Source organism: Amblyomma maculatum, chromosome 4 (genome assembly GCF_055883805.1).
Source record: "Amblyomma maculatum isolate TAMU_Amacu chromosome 4, ASM5588380v1, whole genome shotgun sequence".
Classification (NCBI taxonomy): Eukaryota; Metazoa; Arthropoda; class Arachnida; order Ixodida; family Ixodidae; genus Amblyomma; species Amblyomma maculatum.
The window spans coordinates 59,134,423-59,158,360 of record NC_139347.1 but is presented as its reverse complement, the minus strand read 5'-3'; the positions used below and the strand labels follow the sequence as shown (position 1 = coordinate 59,158,360).

The 23,938-nt window shown below is 43.1% G+C and overlaps 2 protein-coding genes across 8 annotated transcripts in view; both read right to left on the bottom strand.

The window, feature by feature from the left end:
- The window catches only part of nej (CREB binding protein nejire), a 59,155-nt gene extending 53,960 nt beyond the window's left edge, over positions 1 to 5,195 (bottom strand). For both annotated transcript variants that reach the window (XM_084601650.1, XM_084601651.1), the window contains exons 1-2: positions 4,475 to 5,195; positions 646 to 1,007 (exon numbers count right to left, since the gene is read on the bottom strand). In XM_084601650.1, the coding sequence (XP_084457776.1) occupies positions 646 to 1,007; positions 4,475 to 4,553 (441 nt within the window). In that variant the 5' untranslated portion in view covers positions 4,554 to 5,195. The remainder of the gene's footprint in view (positions 1 to 645; positions 1,008 to 4,474) is intronic.
- Positions 5,196 to 6,625: 1,430 nt separating this feature from the next.
- The window catches only part of Ac13E (Adenylyl cyclase 13E), a 239,563-nt gene continuing 222,250 nt past the window's right edge, over positions 6,626 to 23,938 (bottom strand). For 5 of the 6 annotated variants that reach the window (XM_084601646.1, XM_084601642.1, XM_084601643.1 and 2 more), the window contains 2 exons: positions 21,690 to 21,770; positions 6,626 to 11,748 (listed from right to left, as the gene is read on the bottom strand). In XM_084601646.1, coding sequence (XP_084457772.1) covers positions 9,859 to 11,748; positions 21,690 to 21,770 — 1,971 coding nt within the window. In that variant the 3' untranslated portion in view covers positions 6,626 to 9,858. The remainder of the gene's footprint in view (positions 11,749 to 21,689; positions 21,771 to 23,938) is intronic. The other variant, XM_084601647.1, reaches the window with a different exon arrangement.

Genomic DNA, 23,938 nt, shown 5'->3' with positions numbered 1-23,938 from the left:
GAGATAATGAATGTTTCTCGGCGGTGAAGTCTGAGAAATGTGCAGTGAGTTTGTGTAGAGCGGAGATTGCCTGTGCGTGACCTGACCAGCCGACTACAACTGAAATGGCGGCGGTGCAACTTCCGGAAAACCAGCGCATGCGTAGACCGGTCGGTGGGATCGGTCTTATTGGGGCGCACATGTAGAAAACATATGTTCTGAAGCATACCAAAGGTTATGTTTCGTGATAAAAAAAATTGGAGCATGCTACATGGGATGTAAGACTTATTGCATATAAAAATTTTGTGAGGCCCGTCCTTGAGTGCGCATCAGTGGTATGGAGTCCTAATCAGAATTATTTAAGGTAACAATTGGAAAAAATTCAGAAGTATGCTTAATTTGGTGAAAAAGATTGTAGCATGCTACACAAGATCTATGACTAATTGCATATAAAGCTTTTGTGAGGCCAGTCCTTGAGTATGCATCATTAGTATGGAGTCCTAACTCGAATTATATAAATAAATTAGAGTTTAGAGGTATGCAGTATGCTTTATTTGCTGCTGATATCGAAGGACACACTCAGTTAAAGATATGCTCTCTTGCTGTATGTAATCTTGATTTGTACAGCATACGTGCCAGGACAAAAAGTTAAAATGCTGCACATACTTTCATGCCAGGCGGGGGTGCAACCATTCCAGAGGGGCCTCCATGCGGAGAGTTTGGTCCAAGCAAGCCTCCGAGGGATGGGGGTGCCGGCCGCGCCTGTCCCATGGGCCCCATCGGCCCATTGAGCAGGGGCCCACCCAGCAGCTTGGGGCCGCCCAGCTCCTTAGGGCTCCCGTGGTTGGCCTTGCTTTGCAGTAGCTGTGAGAGCTGCTGGTGCCGCTGGCCCGCTGCTTCTTCACCACCCGTGCCATTCTGCTGACCGCCACCAGGCTGAGGGCCCAGGTCACCCAGGGGCGGGCCACCCCCCGACCCCATGAGCTCCTCGGGCAGTTCATTCTCCAGATCCCAAAGTCGGCTGAAGTCTGTCACCACGGAAGCAACGCACGGTTAAAACACAAGAAAAAAAGGGTGTAAGCAATTGATAAGATGTTGCTAAAATATGCCTACAAAGAGAACCTTGGTGCAGCAATTGATTACCAACTTTGCTACCCATCAAAAGAGCAGGAAGATTTATAAGGTGCACCAGCGTTGAAACAGTGCCTCGACTGAAGCTCCAAAACGCTACATACAACAAGAGGTTCAATTTCTGAGTCCCTGCTGCTGCAACTGCAACAGGTTCTTGAATCATCTCTGCCAATACCATTTAAAATATGCTCCCAGTATAAAAGCAGTAATGGTGACAAGCTAACAGCAGCATGCAATTGCAATACCATGAACACTTTGCCACATATACGAAAAAGTACAGCTAAATGATAACAGTGATGCTATTGCAGCGGCAGCCTGACGGTTTGAGCACCCGCCTCACATACCAAAAGTGTGGGGTTTGACCCTCAGTGCAGTCAAGTAATAATGCAATGGGTGCCAGTTTTCTACTGGCCTGGTGCTCTGCTTACTGCTGTCTTTGACCCACCTTGTATAGGAAAATATACCTTGTGCCCCAGCACTCTTTGGCCAAAGCTGCCCTCGCACCATAACAATTTGTCACCGTCATGATCATGATAACACCACTCTAATATCGAAAAAAAAAAAAGTGCACCGAAAGAATGCTTACAGTGCCTACCAATAAAAAAAATCCAAGCATGTACACCACACAACACAAGCCATAGTGATGAAAAAATTAGCTGTGGTTTAGCTTGTGGTTAAACCTGGAGTTATGCGAGAGCAATCTGCATGACTACGCTTAGGTTCGGCTTGAAAGTAAAGACATGGCTCTTGCTGGTTTCAGCTTTATGCCATAGGGCTCACATTTCACCACTAAAGTGCGATGAGGCGAAAGCCGTTATCTTGCAGTGGTTCGAAGCCCTCCACTACGACGCCTCTTTCTCTATGTTTTCACTCCCACCTCCCCGATGATGCGATAGCGTAAGCAACCAGCCAACATATAAAGCCCTGCTTTAACCGAACCATATGATCATGCCTGCGTGGCCTAGGGATAACATGAATGCAAGGGTTTTTGGCAGGCTGATTGTGATATCACGCTCCCATATGAAGGGAGAGGCAAGAGTTGGCAGCTCCTGCCAGTTAGTGCTCAGCCATGTCAGCTGCCATGACTACTTCCGCCTCCCCCATGTCAGCTGCCATGACTACTTCCGCCTCCCCCTATGACTACTACTACTTTCTTCGCTCATCGGAGAGGCACGGACAGGCACGACGAACAAAACAGGTTGTGCTGACACAAATGCAGTCATCTAATTAATGTTTTGATTTGGTTTACAGGGTTTACGGAGCAAAGTGACAAGTGAAGGGACCAGAATTTTCCGACCACCTGGGGCTATTTAACGTGCACTGACATCGCAAGTCACTGACATCACTGACATTTAACGTGAACTGACATCAATCCACCAAAAAGATTCATGGTGTGGTTTATAGGGTTTAATGTCCCAAAGCAACCATGGCCATAAGAGACGCCGTAGTGAAGGGCTCAAGATTTTGAACACCTAGGTCCTTTAATGTGCACAGTACACAGAGACCCACCGCCACTGAAATGCGGTGGCCAGGATCAAACCTATATCCTTGGGATCAGCAGTTTATGAGGTAAAAATGTCAGCTGTGCGAATGACCGTGATTAACCATCTACTTTTCAATACTAGTTAGTGTCGAGAAGTGCGGGAAGGCAGACATGCTCACAGCTATCTGAACTCCTAATCAACTACAAAATTCTGGCTTCTTTTACCCTCTATCCACGACTACACGGATACCCAAACAAGTTTGAACTTAAAGAAAAACCTGTTAACACCAAAGGGTAACGTCAATGCATAAGTGACAAATCAGAACTTCATGGGATGTGTTTTAGCTCCTGAAGTGCAACAGGTGGCTCACTAGTTTCAACTGGTGACGAAGCATATCAAACATCGCAGTTCGGCTACCTGTACATGCCAAGCGGGATCTTCAAACTGGCATAACGATGTTAAAGAAATAGCACACAATAATAGAGCAGACAAGAGCTTTCCACTGCACCCTTGTTACCGTAGCACGAAACGAGGGATTCATGCTGTTCACACGCGGATTGAAATATTAAGTCTCAAAGTGGCAAGCCAGATCCCGTTACTAACATCAAGCAACACATTTGGTAGACAGAAGCGCGCACACACGGCTTCATACGGTCCAGCAATCAGCACTATTACTACCTGAGCACGGCGAGCATCGGCTGTCCAGCTACACATTAAACCTGCGCTCGACGTTCAGCAGACCGATCATGCGCCACACGACGCGGCCGGCAACCTGAATCTGTGTCAGTCAGAGAAGTCGGGCCTTCCACGGCACATTTCAGCGCGAGATCCCGCGGCCACTCCCCCTTTATGTTTACCAATAAATGAAGTTTATCGACATGCAGGTCTGCTTTATACAGGGACTGATAGCAGTGAGGCTACACATAGGCCAGCGAGAGCGTATTCCCGCGATCGGATCTCTCGTGGCACGCCGCGATCCCGCCCAAAGAGGTCGAGCTTGCGGCGGCGGCAGCAGGAAGAAAACGGTACTAATCTTGACGCGCGCCTCGGATGCCAGAAAGGCGGCCGGTGTCAAGCGGGGGCAAAATGCCGCAAATCCGATGTTTTTCGGTGTACAGTGGACAAATGCACGATCTGCGCGGTAAGAAAAAAACGTCCCGAGCGCGAACAAGTGTGCGGGGCCGCGGAAGCGACGCGAGCAACATTCGCCGCTGTGCGGACGGGGCGCGGATACACTGAATAACAAATTGTCGCCAAACTTTACCACTCCTCTAGTCGTGGTATGAGCACTGGCGTGATCACCGAAGCCCACCCTCACGAATCGGCACCTAAAACTAGCGAAATTTCCTATCAAATGAAACGATTCAAGCACTTTCTAAACGCAATTAGGGTTAGCGGCTGGTCGTCTAGCAAGAGGCATCGGCAAACGTGTTGCAGTTTCCATTACTTTACTAAGCAGGCACCAGTTGCTGAATATAACGACCAGACTCGACAAACAGTTTAACAACTAAAAATCACCCACAGCACAACGGACTAAAAAGCGCCCGTCAAAAAACGAACACGATCCTTACGAACACACGGGGAAGTAGTACGCTGTGGAGAGCATTGCTCGCGGGCGACGCTTCCAACCGAATGCCAAACAAACGGCTTCTCAGCGGTCACAGCGCACATGAGCAGTGACAATGTCGGCAAAGCGCCGGTCAGCCGCCGACAAGCACTAGTAGGATCAGGAGGTGCGAGACCTGAGCCAAAACATGGGTCTGCTGAACGACAAGCGGGCAAGCATCAATACAGAGCACGGCGGCGAGAGTCACTGCTTCAGCGAAAGAAAGGAGCACAGGGACAGTTTAGGCAAGAAAGAAAATGAATGCAACACTTACCTGCGCTGTCCGACGACAGGCCAGTTTCTGCCAACTTCTGCCGCTTATTCGGCGGCCCATCCACAAGATGGTCAGCCATATTGATAAGCCTAAACCACTGATGCTATATGCTCGCAAGAATGGGGAAGATTATCAAGAATTTAAACCCTCGACATACCAATACACTTTTAGAAGATCTGATGGTCCAACACACGCACAAAATGGTTGCACAGTCCGATTTTCTTCTTCATGGTCAAGGCACGGAGAAAGTCTCTTCATGATCGTATTCTACGGCATCGCACTACCCCATCAAAACTTCAGCGCTCCGCGACTGGCCAGGCAAGCACTGCCGAGCATCGAGCCGTCCGGAGCCGCAATCACAGGGTGAAGGCTTCTCAATCTCTCACCGAAGCTAGTCCATGTAGAATGATGGCGATTAGTCGTCTCAAAACGACAGCTTAGACGAAAAAAGAAGCCAAAATTCGGCAGGGGAGATGCTGAAAATTTAGGCCCCCTACTCATCCAATATGGCGGCTGTTGATGAAAAGTTTTTCTACGCTTGTCAGAGAAAACAACGAAGATTGCCGAGCAAACATTGCCAGGAAATAAAAGTCTATGATTGGCCGGCATTTTCCACGTGATGCAGAGCCTGCAACGCCATTGGCTCGCTTTTGCCTGCTCGCAGTAAAGGCATTCCGAAAACGCTCCGGAGATTGCCGACTAGTTGCCGAAGACCTTCCGAAAACACGTTTTTAGCGGTGTATGATGGGAAGCAAATGGCTGCTCTCCCAGAGTGCAGTGCGCATGGCGGCAGGTCGGCTGTTCGCATTTGATTCGCTTGGCTTGCCGTTATTTCTTGTGTCTCCGAAAATTGGAGTATGTATATGCGTATTAAATGCCTTGCTTTTTGTAATACATACGTTCATCCCCCAACTGTGGCCATATTATTGGTAGAGTGGCCTGGACGGGCATTTCTTGCGGTATTCATTCAATCGATTGCCAGCACTCTGGAGATTTCCCGCTCTCTTGTAGCGTTCGCAAAATGAAAACCAGCTGTATAAAGTGAATCTCAAAACGCAAGCGTTAGCTATTTAGCGCTGTGGTTGCAGCTATGCCGCCTTTCTCTCATGCACGAGTGACCGTTAGCTGCTGCAACTGCAAACTCTCCCGTCAGCTGATTGCTGGGGCAGCTGCTTGATTAGGGTAGCGATGCGGAGAGGCGTTGTTACGGCCACCGACATAGAGAAAATGTATGTTTCATTAGCTATATAAAAAAAATAATAAATAAAATCCGCTGGCGCTACCGCACTGCAGGCTACCCTGACTTTCTATGGCATTTTTATGCCATTTCTGCAATATGAGCAGCCAAGCTACCAAGTGCAGGCCTTGCGGGAATGTCGAAGTCTCGTACACTTCTCTACAAATCTCCCGTGATGTAAATTAACAGTCTGCATGCCAGACACTATGCATGTAAAATAGAAACTGTGCACACTTCAGCTTGTTTAGCACAGTAAAGGTATAATGTCCCGCATGCAATGCCTCGAAATTTTTTTACGCTGCACACTTCAGCTTGTTTAGCACAGTAAAGGTATAATGTCCCGCATGCAATGCCTCGAAATTGTTTTACGCAAGGTGCATTAGTCTCCGGCAGCAGCGAGAGCCACGTATTTTCCTGTGCACATATCATTTTCCTGCACGAATTCGTCTGGGCGCAAGCGGAGCGACTGCCTGCTACTCCTATTGGTAGCAGTGATGCCGATGAACCTTATCTAACAATTCCACGATTATTTTTCCATTGCAAGATCTTGTGCCCACTGAAGCACCTCGATAGTTTCTTTTCATGCTACGTTACTAGAGGCTTACCTGGCGGGAAAAGCAGCTACGACTCCTGTGGTGAATAGAACAAACATCAGGGTCTATGTATCCATGTATATTAGAACATAACCAGGCAGTCCCCATTTGTACTTTCTTTACTGGATTCTAATTTGTCTTTTAGAAGCATCCATGTTGTCACAAAAAGTATCCGCTTTTTCTCTCGCACAGTTGACTGATGCTGAGGTCCTCATTCTGGCAAAACAGCCAGTCCCAGTAATATTGCGACCAAAGCTTTATTCCCACCTTGGCAGGAATTTACAATATAGTCCTACTAAAGAAACAAAAAACAATAGCCACTTACAAACGAATAAATAATTTATTTGGGCATCTCCTAAATATACACAAAAACAAATCACTGTACATACAAAACAAGTAGAACTGGTAACATCATTATGTCCTTAATTACCAATGTATACACCTAGAAGGCAGCCACATTCATTTCAAACATTTATGCAGTGGCCGCTTGAATGCCTAAACTCTTAAATGAAAAACATGGCAATAAAATCAACATTCATTATCTCAACAACGAAAAACCACTGAAAGGCTTTGATCTTGGTAAAAACAGATGAGTAAAAACAGACCCAACATACTAGCACTCAATCTCGTCCGGAAGTAATGAATGGCCTGCCCATCCCACCACCTTCTTCATACTCTTTTAAAACACTTCAGGTGAGGCGCAAAGATCACATTTAACAAATACGTGTGTAGATGATCCAAACATTAAAGGTAATGATATGCAAAAGTAGTATTAAGTGGTTGGCGGTCACCATTTCGACACAGACAGCAAAGCACATGGTTCACACGAGAAATTATGGCCAGTTACATTCACAACAACGGTTTAGAATTCACATGACTAGAAAAAGTGCCAGCTTTTCTTTTTTTTTTTCCCCTCTCATTCAGCTCACACAGAAGCATGGACATCAGAAACAAACAGCCAGTCCCACAGGAACACCACTCACAATTGCTGCTGTAATACTGTGCTTTGGTGTATACAAAGTGACATCTGAAGTGCTTGTTCCACATGATCTCGTGCAGGCAACATAAATCCTTGGCACCTTAGAATAACTGGGCTTTCTCCACATGTGACAGCCATGTAGGTTTCGGGCGGATCACAGGGGGCCTCTTGTGGATGCCCAGTTCTCACACAGAGACGGAAGCGCGTTTCACCGGGTACCTCACTGTGGACAGCATCTAGACCATACAGACCATACCAAATTGAACCAGGCAACACGCATGTCATCAAAAGAGGCCCTCCACAAAGGAACCACTATAAAAAAGCGCATGCAGTGCTATAAACATTTGTGACTATGAGTTTTTGTGAAAATGTAACAAGGCAGAGCAGAGGAGACACTTGGTATCAGGGTTGCTTCCTGATTGCCAAAGGGACGCCCATTTGTCCTACAAACAGGCATTTCTCAGCCTACAGGCATAACTGTGCATCCGGACTGTTGGAATGCAACCCTAAAACATGTAGGCAGGACACGCATGTAAAAATGGTGTGAAAAGATCCCTTCACGGGCCTGAAAGGTACGTGGCAAATGTTCCCCAACCAGGCGCTACAGAAGTTGCCTGGCACAACCGCACAGCATATTTGTAGATGACATTTTTGTCAACAGCGAGTTGCTTGTCCAGCGTTAAGTGAAAGTCAAGAACACATGACTAGATGCTCTGCTTGGGATGACAGCTGCCATTCCCAAGGACAAGGTGCAAACACTTTGGATTCGACTGCATGTTCACTACTCTAGGCACAACATCAACATTTTTTTTTTTTTAGAAAAGTACAAAGCCTAGACAACTATTACCAGTAAAAAGTTGTGTAAATTCAGCACAGGCGATGTGGCTTGTCCTTTTGTATTGGATGCAGTAGAAAACAATCCCCGCAACATGAAACTTGGTGCCTGAGCAACACATTTACAATATGCTCCGGCTTCAGCTGCATTAAAACCATGCTTCTCACATAAGCTCTTATGATATGGCTTGGTACAAAGCAAGCATTGTTCTCTACAGTCCCTGACTAAAGAGCAGGGTGGTCAGAACATGCACTTAAACAAATCCTAGCTTTTACAGTAATTGAGTTGAAGACTGCAAATGAAAGGATGCCTCGTGATACTGATAATTGGAGAAAAAAAAAACTGTACTGCACATGCTTTGCATGTTTTGTCAAAGAGCTAGGCGTTTTTCGCCAGGAAATGACAAATTAATTTCTCTACTCCACTGCAGCACCTGAAAAAGTGTCTTAAAGCTTTTGTGAAAACATATGCCCATAGATACCCAATCAATTTTGGCTAAACGATTGCCATTGAAGCTTACTAGCCTAAATGATGTAAATGTATCAGTGAAAAAGAAGTCCAGCTATACTGGACTTAGTTGTAAGAGGTATAAGAGGGCAATGTGGCATAACCTTTAAGATGCATACTCTGATGCTGTAAAAGATATGCAGCACATCTTGCACAAGCACTGACGGCTGCAACAACCAGCCTCCAAACAGTGTGCTTTAAGTACCGAAACCACACAGTACACTGAACATGAACACATATGACATGGTCCCCTGCACTCATTCTGTTCAAAGCACACTCCATGGCACTAGTATGCAGTGTTTCACTCATCAACACAGTACAAAAGAAATATATGCTGCTGATAACATAATGCAGATGGCAGAATGAAACATCAGACACAAAATAGCCACTCAAAAGGCATGTGCCACTATACACAGCAACTACAACAGCCAACAACAAACAGGAATAGGTGGGCTCTAGAAAAACAAAAAAAATAAAAGGTAGTATGACGATAACTTGTGAACCATGCAGCATGACCAGCAAATGCAGGTGACACAGTATTAAAAACAAGAGTACAAACTCAAAACATTATCAACGACAAGTAAAATGCAATAGAACATCACAATCGCCTAAACATTGGTTCCAGTGGACTTCTTACGTAGGTAGCTGCCAACATACAACATGGTATAAAATCTTTACAGAACTATATAGTAAAGAATTATATCCAAACAAACGCTTGCCTGCTTTGAAGTATTTTTATGTCTCCTGTCACACGGTTTGTTCTTTTTTTTTTCCCTTTTTAGCGAGAAATTAGTACTAATGCAGGCTTACAGTGCATTAGCAAAGAATGCAATCCTATGAACACATCCTCCTGCTAGGTTTAACAGTTGACCTTCTAAAGCACGGACTGCAAAATTAAGCGTAACTTAGTCTTGTTAAATAACAAACACTGCCCTATGTGAGATTCAGCATGCACTCCTTTCTTAGGACCCCACCATTCAAGCCCACATGCACATTACAAAAAAAAGCAACACTTGAAAGTTCACTGGTGTTCCTAGTATGGAGACATGTACACACATACATGGCACTGCCATTTCGCAAAACCTGGTGTTTTGATCAAGTTCTCGCCTTTCACCACCGATGTGGACCACTGACCGTGGATGGCAGCTTGCATATTTTAATAGTGTCAATTACAGGTATCCATCTTTCTTGACAAAGTAATACCTGGGCCGAGGCCATTAGTCTTGTACAGCATCACACAGGCAATTCTTCCCCACTTTTTGGTTTCCTTTCTTCCTCATCACCCTTTTCTTGCTCATCCATAGGAGCCGGCTTATCGTTATCATCCGCTGTGGTTGTAGTAAGGCTCGGCCGCTGCGTCGACGGAAGAATCCTGTACAAGACTTTGTCTTTTTTCCTCACGAGAAGGTAAACATTCATGTTATTCTTCCCTTTGATGTATATGGACCCACGTGACTCAAACACATATAGCTCCTGCAGCACTTGGAGGCAGTGCTCGGGAATTTGGATACGACCAGGAACACCGTGGGAATCCATGCGGCTGGCAGTGTTGACGGCATCTCCCCAGATGTCGTAGTAGAGCTTGGTTGTGCCAATGACACCCGCGGTGACATCTCCAAAACAGTACCCAATGCGAATGACAAAATTGAACTCTAGCAGGTTTTGGTTGAAGTTCTCAATCACCTGCTGCATGGCAATTGCAAAATCCATTAGTTCAAACAGGTGAGTGAAAGGATGTGGATTTTCACGACGTAACTTCGGATTCAGTCCAGAGGCTGCCATGAACGTGCTTCCGATGGTCTTGATCTTGGTGACATTGCGGAAGAGAGGCTTAGAAAGAAGCTCATCAAAGTCGCCTACGAGCTCATTGAGAACACGGAGATACTCCTTGCCTCCTTCATATGACTCATCGTACATTTCATGAAAGTTGACAATACTTGCAAAGATGATTCCGGCGTCCCTGTGGTTCTCAGAGTACTTGGATGTGTTCTTGAGTTGCTCAGCGACATGGCGGGGAATAATGTTGTGCAAGAGCCAGTCTGCTTGATTCTTCATTGACTGGATGCGCTGTTCATCACGAGCGGCCATGGCACTGCCATGAAAACTTAGCCGGTAGCTAATTTCAAATTCTCGATTCAGCAGCCAGACAAGAATGGTGTTAAGCACAACGTGCAGCACTATCTCGTAGATGGCTGACTGGTTGCAGCTGTATGAATCCCGATGAAAACTGACACCCGGCAGCTCCACGCCGAGGTCAGAGATGACTTCAAGGTGTGTAACATTGCGAGCAGGAGATCGCAGCGGGCACGGACAGGCTGGCAAGCCAATGAGGAGGGCCAGCACCACACCAGCACACGTGGCCAGCAAGGAACGCAGCCAAAAGTTGAGCTGAGTGAAGTTGCAGAAGTGCAGCAAGGAGACAAAGACAACATAGCAGAAGGCATTCGTGCGCTCGGGCATGGAAAGGACGCCAGCACAGGTAAAGTTTGAGAAGATGGCACCAATGGGGAAGCTAACCAAAACGAGTCCAACAACGTGCCATGGGTACCACTCGGTGCAGTAGCGGTAGATCTGTGCCAGGCAATCGGCGACCCAGTGGCCCCGGGTGGCCAGGATTTCGCGGATGCACAGCATAAATATGCAAAGGTGTACACTAGTGGCAAACAGGCAAAACAACAGCCATGACATGGGTGTATCAAACAGCACAAAGCAAGCAAACATGATAATCAGGTAAAAGCCCAGGGCCACAAAAATATCGAAATATGTGGTGAATGAAGCAGATGCCATGGTGGGTGCCAGGTCGCGGTGGTGCAGGCGATGTCGGTAGTTTTTCTCCATCTGCGGGTCGTTGAAAAACAGGGTCACCGGGTTCACTGGCGGCCGAATGAAATAGTCCATGGTGCAGGAGTCCTGCTGGATGCAGCGGATCATCTGCAGGTCCGACTGCTTGCGCAGGTGCCGCATACGTGACAGACTTTCGTTGAGCATCAGCGCAGGGTCCACGAATATGCTGTAGCCACGCAGGCTAGAGCCACTGGACCGTCCCGTGTCTGCTACGGAGGTGTAGCTTGAGCAGTAACCACTGGCCCGCTGCGCATACAGCGGCGTTGGAGTGTCCAGGAGCTGCAAACACAATCAAAAGACTGTCTCAGGACTTGGTGAGAGGAAACTGCAATGTTAGCAAGCAAATTGTTTTTCAGACAAGAAGAATATGTGCATGACATGAGCTTCTGTGCACGCACAGACGCAGACAAACTCTTAGCTCATGATGAAATGCATACCCTGACTGCTGGCAACGCAAAACTTTGAAGCTGTATAATTCGGTGCTTTACAGACCGTTAACATGACACAAAGCGCATAAAAAATACCAGTCTCAAATTAGTGCTCGTAATCTTGGTAGGAGTGATATAAAAAGTGCACCCTATATTTCCTCACATAAGCAGTCAGTCACGTGTACAAACTATTACATACTAGCTGTGACTGGGCCACTGTCAAAAAAAAGGCTACGAGAAAGTATTGTACACAGGTACTTGGACAACTTGCATGGCGTAGAGATGCAATACAGTATGCTGACTCTTGAATGAAACAAATCACACTGCATTAATGTTTGCATTGCATTAATACAGTTCCAATTAATTAATCACAACTTTTAGCAGCCATGTCTTGCTATTCTCACTTCATCATTTCATGAAACTGGCACATTCACACCAGATACGAGTTACAACGTCTGAACATGAGTGCCGAAGCGATGCACTTCCAGGTTTCAAGCATGGTACTGGTTTGCACTGACACAATAACAGTTTGGGGGCTATAGTTATTGCATGCAGCAAAATCTAAACTACCTTCACCCCAAATTATTGTCAAGCCATGCTTTCATAGTGCCCAAACATTGGCGGTGTTAAATCATACAAGTTAACAGGCAAAGTCCCATAACCATAATGTTATATCAAGAAGCATGCAGCATCACTCGTAGTCACTCACTCAATGATTTTCACCTAAAATAAGAAAAAAAAGCCATACTGTGCCCATTCAACTCACAACCACTTCTGCTAAGCCGTTGCCCAACCCAATCATGATTTTATTGGCAATTTTCACAACCCTAAATTCATCTCATTCATCATCTAAATTCAATATTACCTAGGACTCCTCCTAGGGTGACTCTAGGTAGAGCCATACCTAGCATTTTCAAATTTCACAATCAACTCGCACTTGTTTACAAATAGTGGCAGCCTGATGTGATCCAAACAAATGTCGTTTTTCAAGGGTGGAAAAGGATCAATGAGAGACGAGGTAAAAATTGCTGTCGGCAGGGCCTTTAGAACTGTTGTCATCAAAGCAAGGTAGTAGACATACAGTTAACACAAGTTTTGTAGAGAGTTTAAAATCAACGAAATTGACAAAGAAGAAACAAGAAACGAAATGCTTTGCATTTAGTACTACGGGTAAGCAGTACACATTCACAGTATTGCCATTTTCACAGAAAATAAGCTAGAAATACACTGTCGGTAGAGTTTCAAGGAACAAAAACGCACCCTCCTGCCTTTTCTGCACTAAAATTTTTGTAAACATGCCACTTTAAACATAACTTCCGACCTCTAGTCACCTGTGCAAGTACAAAGCAAGACCAATGCCATCACTTTTTCAGCTCGCTGCCTTCTTCAAGCAATTCATAAGGCCTCGTGCTCTCAGTTCATAAGCAGCGAGTAGAAAGCACCCAATGAATGCAAGGCTATTAAAATATAATTCTTTTCATCAAATGCTGTTTGATTTTTACTATCTACCTGTTTCACTCAACGATTCCCGAAACAGCGAGGGCTTTAGGCCCTAACAAAGTACCGATAGGATAAGAAGGGGCTGAAATTCATATAAACTCATACCCCCCCACCGTCGGCGGATAACGAAACACCATACCATTATAAAGATCCCCAGGTGGTAGAAATGACTCCACAGCCTTCCACTACGGCACCTCTTTCTCTTTTTCCACTCCCACCTTCCTCCCTTCCCTTAAAGCCCAGTTCAGGCGTCCACAGAGAAAGTTTGACTGGTACTGAGACTTTCCTTCCTTGTAAACCAATGAATTATATATACACATACAGCATTCGTGCCATTATAGAACCATTATAGGTTGCCACTATAGTAACAGTAGCTCTTGGTGCTTAAAATGCGTCCATTTCATGAGTGCTCACCTATATTCGTTAACAAATAGTGCCTTGCATTTGCATAAGCTGTTTCTAAGAACAGACACACCTTTAAAAATATAGGATGTGTCCTTGTTACGAGGTTCACCGTCAAGATCCTGCAAGCGTTTGACTCAACTGCGGAATCTTCATGTTCCCATATTCTCTGTGCATTGACAGCACTGGCAGAAATATCATGCAATGGCACTTGGCAGCTTTTCTATTTCACTATCGTGCAAGCATCCATGTGAAAACACCCCTAAAATATATATTTTTCAGCAATAAAAGTGACGCCTGGAGGCGTCTGCAATGCACACGAGCAATGAAGCAAATGCCATGGTTCTGCGCATGCCAATCTTTTGTCGACTAGTTCACAGTGGCGACACAGGAGGGCATCAATCAAGTGAAAATCGCTAAAAGGAAATAAAATCATTCAGACCACTAAAAAAAAAATATCAGACATGACTTTTAAGCCATTAACGCAACTTAATGCACTAATAATATATCAAACCATGAAAACCAATAAATTGTTAAATTATTAAAATTTACATAGTTGTAAAACAATATTAATAATAGGATCAAAATTGTTTATCGTAAAATTACATTCAAAACATCAGCAATTATTACCACATCTGTCTCCTACGTGGCTGATGAGGAAGGTTTTGATGCTCTCGCGTTCAATCTGACAACAAGCTCTTCGTCTGAATTTTCTACAATGTCTGGCTGTCCTAGAAAATGCATGGCTTGACAACAAACTTCATTTGGTGGTTGACTTCACTCAGTATCTGCTCGTCCTTTGTCCCTGCCTTTTGAGCTGAAAACAATTCTGCGTCTGTTGCACAATGTCACCTTCGCTGTCAACTTTGTGTCTAAATAAAACTTGTCAGTGCAAGCAAGGTCTTTAAATGCTTGCATTAAGCAGGAACGAAGTGCTGAATATGCAGGAATGGCAAATCTCTACTCTCCCTTTATAATGAACCATTACGCCAATAAGCATTTTTATTTAGCTAGAGAGTGTAACTGCGTGCAACAGATAATTAAGTGTAATAATAGTATGCTTCGTTACAGATCAGCGCGTATCTGTGATCAGCAATTCATCCTAATGTATAAAGCAGTACACAATCTGAATAAAATAAGAGCAATGATAAAATCTGCTGGTCACTGTACCAGCAGCAACTACTCGAACTACTACATACGAAGAGGATGGGCAAGTTCACATCAGCCAGATAATTATACCCGTCCTCAACTGGTATAGTGCAAAAAAAAAAAAAAAAGCATAGCCAAGTACAATAACACGTCTTAATAACGAAAGATTAATTCTTTTAGTTATATTTTGTACTCCTGAACATAATTTTCTGAGCTCGCCCTTAGCGTCTGGCTATGTACCCACACTACCAGTGCATTGGGAAAGGGCAAAGATGCAAGATAAATGGTGATAAAACCAAAATGAATCAGCTGCATTCTTAACTGCAGCATCAATACAGTAGTTAGACGTTTCTCGTCCAGCACACAGTGAAAATTCACATTTTGCGATTCGTAGGCATGTCATGGTGAGTATATGCGCAAGTTCTGAGCAAGTGTCGTACACGTTGCACAATATACATCCATGCAGTATATGAAGCATGCAAAACGCGCATTAGAAAGTTTGCAGTGCAGAAGAGAATGCGAAATTACACATGCAAAATTAGGAATGCAATGTCAAATTCTCAAACACATGCCACAACAGCTTCACCAGAAATAAAAATTTGTGCAAGAACATGTTGAAAGCATTAGCTATTTTATTGTCTCTAAATTTTATGTGTTCGATCCTGCAGTCTATGTGTGCTACTCATGCTCACATGAATTGAGCACAAAAAGGGCACATGATATTATGATGAAAGGAAACCATGTGATTCAAAGAAGTAATTAGTGGTAGCTGCATTACAGCCTCCCTCTCCCATGTGTGTTGCGCCACTCCAAAGCCCACACGAATGATATTCTCATCAGCAGACAAGTGAGCGACTTTGGCGCAATTTTTGGCCTTTCTTTAATCTTTTTGGCAACCATTTTACCTATGCTACAAAGTAGACAACAACGGTTATGACTATTACACTCGGCAAAGTCTTCCATTGCCAAGAAAAATAAACCTGCTTCGTAAATTACTCTACTGGCTCCTATTGACATTGAACAGTATAAATGAACTCGCCAAAAAATTTCTATGCTGAAAATTCGGGCAGCAGGGGCACCAATCGATTTTGAGGCATTTTGAGGGCCTTGTCTCATTTCACCCTTTTTTTTTTTAATTCTTGTCTCATGAAGCTATACTGAGTGTGTGTATCAGAAATTCTTTGCTCTTTAAAGGCACTGTTACATGACTGCATCTCGATAAGTCCACTAACAAGACAGTGTGCGAGACATCTGTGCAGACCACCTATAATAAAGGAGTGTGACGCAAAACTGCGTCACACACAGATAGCAATGCAGAAAAAAAAATAAATAAAGCCTGCTGACAATCAGGCCAATGGTAAATGAGACAGTGTTTATGCGAGTAAGTTTTTAGTGTCTCGTGCATGGATTTAATACACAATACTCAGTGAGAGCACATTTCATACAGCTTTGCAAAATCGCTGAAGAAATAAACATTTCTTTGTCTTATAGCGTCCTGGTTCTCTCAATACTGAGCCAACTAATGCCAAGAGCCAAGGTGCAGAGACTGCTCAATTTGCACTGCAGTTATATTGCTTTCCCTCCAGTCATAGCAGTTATTTTGTTTTCCCTCTAGTCATAAGTATAACTTCATTCTTCTCGCAAAAATAAGAAAATCCAAGTTAAGAAACAGAGTGTATTTCATGCTTCACTTGCAGGCCTTTCCTCTCCCCCGTAGCTTTCTCCTCCACACAACCCGAAGTGTGCCCTCATTCTATCGCACCTTTCCACTTCTTGTGGCTCCTTCATGGTTAGAGTACCGTTCCTTTCCCACAGAAAGCCATGTCGCCTATCAGGCCATTAAAATGACTAAATTTTCCACTCCCACTAAAGTCATCAGTAAAAGGCTCTATGAAGAGGGTGCTGGGCACTCTTTGCTACTGGTTGTATGACCTTCCTGGACATTATGAGCTTTCTCAAGTCTTTGCAACTGTATAAAATAAACTCATTAGGCTCTAATGTTACAAACACACTGAAATGGCTACTGATACAAGTTTACTGAGCACAGCTAATTCCAGGGGCCAATGTGCATAGATTCCACTTGGCTCGACAGTTACTTGATTTTCCTCCAGACATAATTAACTAATGACTCAGTCTGCATATCCGTATCATCATCAGCAAAAAAAAACAGACTGCATATATTTTAAATATTTGACAAACGGATTGATGAAATTTCAGCATTTTGTATCCTTTCACAAGTTGTGCTTACAATTAGCAGTTTTGTTAGAACAGATGTTTTGTAAAAGCTCTCAAATCATGCACACTGTTATCAAGTTAGTGGTTTTCCCAATAAATTTAGTGTGTTTTTTTTTTATAGTCTATAGGGCAAAAATGTTTTATCGCAGGATTTTTAGTGGTTTTTATGACCTGCTGGCTTTTTTAGAGGCAATTTTTTGTGGACCTAGAATTTTTGCTTAGAACCGTGCAAGTTCTTTGGAATTATGTCCATTTCGCTACAGAACGCAGTTGTGAGCACATTACGTCACAGATCTCTAGGTGGTGAATATTCGAAAACGCCTAATACTCCTTGAATTGATCTATGCGGCATTTTTTTTATACAACTGTCAAGTCTGCTGATGCCAGGCATGTGGTCCACCAAACTGGAACCTGTCAAGTATCAAGTATACGAACACATTTAGGAAAGAGTGGCTGCAGAGCTCGTAAGTTTCAAGAAAAAAATCCCTGCCTTTCAATGGCAATGGAAGAAGCCCTCTCTCGTCAGATGGAACAGTCGTAAGAGCACAGTTGCATTCAGAGGTGAAGTGAACTATAGTCGGATGCAACTCAACTCTGCAGTAACTGTCACACACAATTCCTCCATATATGAAAGCAGTCTGCTGCTAAAGCTTTCCTAACTAGCTAAATAAATAGCGTAGCATCAGACCAAATTATGAGCTCCATAATTTGGTCTGATGCCACGCTATTTATTTAGCTAGTTAGGAAAGCTTTAGCAGCAGACTGCTTCCATACATGGAGGAATTGTGTGTGACAGTTACTGCAGAGTTGAGTTGCATCCGACTATAGTTCACTTCACCTCTGAATGCAACTGTGCTCTTATGACTGTTCCATCTGACGAGAGAGGGCTTCTTCCATTACCATTGAAAGGCAGGGATATAAACTATGGCCCATACTTAGCAACTGCTGTATTTGTTCAGTCATATCGTACTATAGTACAGGCTTGCTTCCGACAAAGATCCGTTCTTCGAGCTGGTCGAGTCTGCTTTCTCTATGATGACGTGACTCTGGTGGAACGCAGAAGCTGAATGCATGTTCAGTCATTTAAACATTATCATTTGTAAATGGGGATGACGGACCTCTCTTGGTGTTTGGCGCATCACTGCTGCAGTTGCTTTTGCGCCATTAAACCCCATATATATAACTAACTGTTAATTACCGAAGCCCGACTCCAAAGGCAGAGCAAATGCTGCTCAAACTATGAACTGCTGACAAGCGTTCCAGACGATCGACACAAAATGAATGTGTACAACGGCAGCAGTGCTGCAATCCCACTTAGAACCGGAGGTACGAGTGGACAATTGCTCACAGAGTGCTCAGCAAACCACGTTGAAGCAGATGATGTATTTTTGCGAGTGAAAGTGCCTGCGGGTAGCATATTGTAGTCCAGAAAGAAAAAAAGACATATTGGGATGCAGTATATTCCCGAGAACAAAAGTATTTTTAGTATGAAATGTCTAGTGAGAAGAGAAGGCAGCGCTTTTTAATATATTTAAAATACTGGATGCATTGTTTACAGGCCACGTAATAAAATAAAATGCGTGAAAATTGGCTTTTGGATGCAAATATTGAATATAGTGAATTTTAGCAGGTATTGGGGCTTCCTGTTGCAGGTTTTCTATTTTTTGATTGGCAACACTGATTATACATTTATTTATTCTCTACATGCCATATTTATGATGTTCCATTTATCATATGCATTTCAGTAGGTAAAGTGAAGTATACTTTGAGCTGTCTTTACTAGGTGCTAGTGCTTTTCTAAATATAACTAAACCCGGTAAAACACGTGGCAATTTCACTAGTGTGCTTGCCAGGGTACAGGCTGCGTTCGATGTTTGTTTCAGCTTGCTACAATTTGACAGTGTTAATAAAGTTTTGGTAAATATTCCTGTATAGAATTTACCAATCCCACTTTGTCAAGACTTTTTATTTGCAGACTAAAGCATTTAATACTGCATGAAATGGCACTACCTTTCACTATCTAGTACCATTCTAGCAAAGTGAGTCTTAAGACATTACACTGGCTAAAGTTAAGACTAAACATCCCCATCTGACAAAGGTCCACCCCATGTACACTCATCTGATGGCTACATTTTTTTAGCTTCTCTTGGGGAGCAGCCCTTGCACAAAACCCAAATTTCTTTGCTAATTTTTGATAGTTATAGCAGAGTTCCGATTAGTTATCTCTTTCTTATGCAACACCACATGTACCTGACAAATTAGCGGTGCCACGGTGAACTTTCAAATGCATAAAGCATTGAAAATATGAATGATACGATGTGGGCAAGATGATCGCTGCTACTTAACCAGTCAAAGTAAAAGAGGTAGCTAGATAACTGTAGCACTTTACCGGAAATTTCTTACGATTAAAAGCTGTCAGGATCCTACAAACATCCGGCACTTATGGCAGTCTAACTGACAGTTTGTCACGGCAGCTGCATATGGTTCATGCAGGCTACCCATAAGTTTATTTTAATGTGAGGCTATTTTAATGTGAGTTTATTTTAATGGCAAACACTTTATGACTAATGTAACTACATTAAAAAAATGATCACTGTATGTACAAGACAAAGAGAGTTAAGCATAGCGCGAGCCTGTTGGGTGCCACGTCGCTAGTAGAAAACATGCTGCTCGCACGAGTGCACCCCATCCTGACTTTTTGCACAGGATAACATTTTGCCCTTCCCGGTGTGAACGCCGAGCGCACAAGGTAAGCTAGTAGTGTTGAAGAACCGTGTGTTCATGGCTCTAGGCCAAGCTCAACATACAGGAAGACACATCCATGGTCATACCATATAGTGCAGGCAGTTATTATCGTCTTTTAGCTCCCAGCAGAATTTACCGTGCGCAAAAAGTTATGCACACACATGATGCAATCATTCTGCCTGACTTTCGTGCTTTTTGTTTTTTTTTTTTCTAATTACCAACATACGGTGCAGCCCTTACATGAGTATATACAAGGTAAGTGCACTCCTTAGGCAATCAATTTGAATATATTTTTCTTGTTCTCCAATTTCCACCTCAAAATACTGTCGTAAGCATTGTTACTGATCACATATATGCAGCCATGTGCTGGCAACTGTTGTAGTCAGAGGACATCTTTCGCAATTTTGGCTGCATTTCTTTTTTGTTCTCTTGAGGTGTCCTGAAGCGAGCCTACAGGCATCACCAGTGAATAAACAAACAAAGATGAGGAATTGTAAAAGTGCTGCAATATGAGAGATTATGGCTATCGTGCACCAAACAGCTGCCTGAAATAAGTGCACGAAACAGCTGCTAGGCCCGCTACCTAAAATGACAAATATGAAGTTTATCGAATTCAAATCTCAACAGAAATCTTAAGTTAAAAAAAGAAATGGGAACAAAGTCAAGTCAGCCTTTACCAATACACTACTGTTCTCCGATGACAACGAGGAAACTTTCGCTGAGAATGGAGTTTTTATGAGGTAGAAAAGTTTAAAAAGCATCAAAGTATCTTGTGCGCACATCCCTGAGTGTAGGTTAAGCCAGAACACATATCCAAAAGGTGATCACAGAATCATATTCGGCCATGATGTCGCGAGAACGAAAGGAAGGAAATTTTTTATTCTAATTTTGTCAATGGTTCACACGTCTTTTGCCACTGAATGAACATAGCGTAAAAAAGTTTTTTAACAGCAACAAAACATGGATGAAGCTGTCTCCAGAGTCCCTTTAATAATTACGTCTTGATGCAACTAACTAAACCTTATAAGCTTGCACTCCCTAGTGCTGGCAGTGTAGGTGAACTGCAGTGCTGCTTTTGTAAAACGCAAAGAAATAAAGCCCCATGTGGTCAAACTTATCCAAGCCTTCCGATATAGTGTACTAGAAAAATGCTCAATGTTTCTTTGGTGCAAAACAGGCTCATTAATTGCTACTTTTTTGTCTGTCTAACATCCTAAGTGGACTCAATTCAGCTCGCAAGGACAGAAAACAGTTCAAAACTTCTGCAAGCAGATGTAAAAAGAAAGCAGACTTCAAGATTACTTTAAGCACTTTTTGGCCACAATATGTCCTGCTAGAAAATCGGACATTTTAGACAGCTAAATTTCACAAGTGCCTATGCATTCAATTTTGCCATGCCCCTTTTATGTTAGACTATTACATCACAGCATCAGCCATTTCAACAAAAAAATTTACACTGAACTTCTTTTGGCCTTGTAGCCCAATTAGCAATTGTAGTTTTAAAAGGATGACGCAGAGGTGCTATTGTAAAAAAATGTTGCTAAAAGTGTTCAATGCAACTTGTATCTTCCAAGAAGCCTAGCCAAAAGTCTAACTACAATACACCCAGAGTTCAGTTGCATGTCCTGTGTGCACAGTCAACAGACTGGTTCAGTAAACATCTTAGTTTCTCCTTTCTGCATAAATATCATGTGCCCTTGTTTGCAGTGCTTTGTGCATGATGAAAAAAAAAGGAAAAGTTGACATGACACAAGGGTATACCTTTACGATGTTGACCTGCCACATGCTGACAAATACGGGAACATTGTTATTAAAGCGGAGCGCCTTAGCTTGCGGCCGCATCTGTACGAGCAAAAACAGCAGAAGGTGAGGCAGGCAGACATGCTGCAATATACCAACAGAGGAGCACGAGTTGATGAGTTTACACACTCGAGACAAAACAAATGACACAAACGCCCAAGAAAGGAACACTCATTCAACCGCTTTTCAGAAGCCCACCAACTTCTATGTGCAGGCAGCGCGGCAGAAGTGGAGACACCTCTGGGCACCTGAACATTGCACATTTAAAGTGGTTGTTGCAATGCAATATGATAGTTTAATTATTAATTATAATTAATCATAATCACTCTGACATCAATATTTATTAATAAAATTTTTGAAGGAGGTAATGTTCAATGATTCATAACAGCACAACGCTTGGAGAAGTGCCCTTGTCAATTAACTCAGTAAATGGCCCCAAAGAAGGCATGACGATCATAAAGTTAAACATCAGCTTGCAAAAAGCCAGGCTTAACTGCAAAAGGATTAGTGCAGCATGTTTAGCACAACAAGCTGTAAATACTTAGTAGCTGCAAATCAATACAATGTTTTTTTTCAGCAGGCAGAGGAAAAATGAAAAACCATGCAATGTTCATTGCAGCATGCATTGCGTATTACTAAATCAGTCAAAGACCCTCCCGATTTCTAATACAACCTGGAAGATAAAATACCTCACACATGCCACAACTATCTGACAAGAAGGGTACATGTAAAGCCAAAGAATTTCAAGATGCAGAGCCAGTCAACCAGAAGAACACACACACACACAAAAAAAAATCAGCTGCCTAAACACAAAGGTCATGTAAACCGACGGAGACACCTCTATCATTTGGCAATTTTAGTTTTACTGGCACTATTAAGATGGAGTAAAACTAACAGATCCTAAACTTTCATTAAGATGCCACATGGTAAAACAGCAACTTTGTACTACTAGGTTTCACACAATTTCTACTAGTAATTTCAACCTAAAGCAATACAGCACTAAAAGTGCAATCCAGCTGTCATATAAAATCTAAAAGTTCGAAATTAATCTTAAATAGCCCAGCAGCCATAATGACTACAGTACACAAGCTGCAACAATTTCAGTACCCACAGTGCTTTTAAACTGTATGGCAAAGAAAACCGGAGTTCCATATTTTTAGCCATTGAGCAGCAAAATAAAGATTTAAAACATGCTTCGTTCATTTCCCTGAAGACATTAATAGCTCTGACAACTCGAAGAATGTAATAAGCTACGCCCCATACTCCCAAAAACCACTGACAGGAGAAACTGAAATGATGCATATCTCTACAAACCTGAAATTCTGCAAGAGGATGTGAACAAGATACCCAAGACAGGATAGACTGTCACTTCATTGCACAGCTACATTGCGACATGGACCAACCCCTAAGCAAGCTCCAAACAGCATAAAATGCCACCAAAATTTTCATGTCACAGAGAAGTTTTATGATGTGCTTATTACATCATTCCAGTAGAATTGATGTCAACTTTTCATGCAATAGGCATCGTTTCATCTCCTCCTAACCATTCGCAGAACGAACGCACAGTAAAAAGCAGTCAGTAGGAAATCTCTGCTAGTGAATTAATGTAAATGGCAGCCTTTACAATGAGCCTATTCAGGCTAGATTCAGCAAAGACCTCCATTACCATCTTCTTCCTTCTGATGAAGGCTCCGACTCAAAATCATTTCAGACACCACAGTGCACGGAAAAACAACTTAGGAGTAGCACTTGAGCAATTGAGGCAGGTCACAAGGCAGCAGTGCAAGTATCTCCAGGTTTCTTTCTCGCTTTGCTCCAACCCAAAATAATGACGAAATGCTAATGCCCTCCAATAAGCTATTAGAGAGCTTGGCTTCTGACATGTCCTTTTTGCAAAAGAACTCATGACTTCTTGAACTTCACCACCACAGTCAAAGCTATGCTTACACATTTTTCGCAACCCTTTAATCTGAAAAAGAAAGTATTCTGTATTGTTCAGCGATATTCCTCACAGCTGTCCATGACTGCCCAGAAGAAAAAAAAGAAAGAAAGAAAGTCTCGCACCATACCAATAATGGTTCATGGTTCTGTATACTGGATATCGCCATAAGCATATCTGTTTTGTTTATTATTTTCCTCCCTCTTTTTTGACAATTTCAAGCCATTAGCATAAAGCTCTATCCCCTATCTCTTTAATATCTCGATATCCC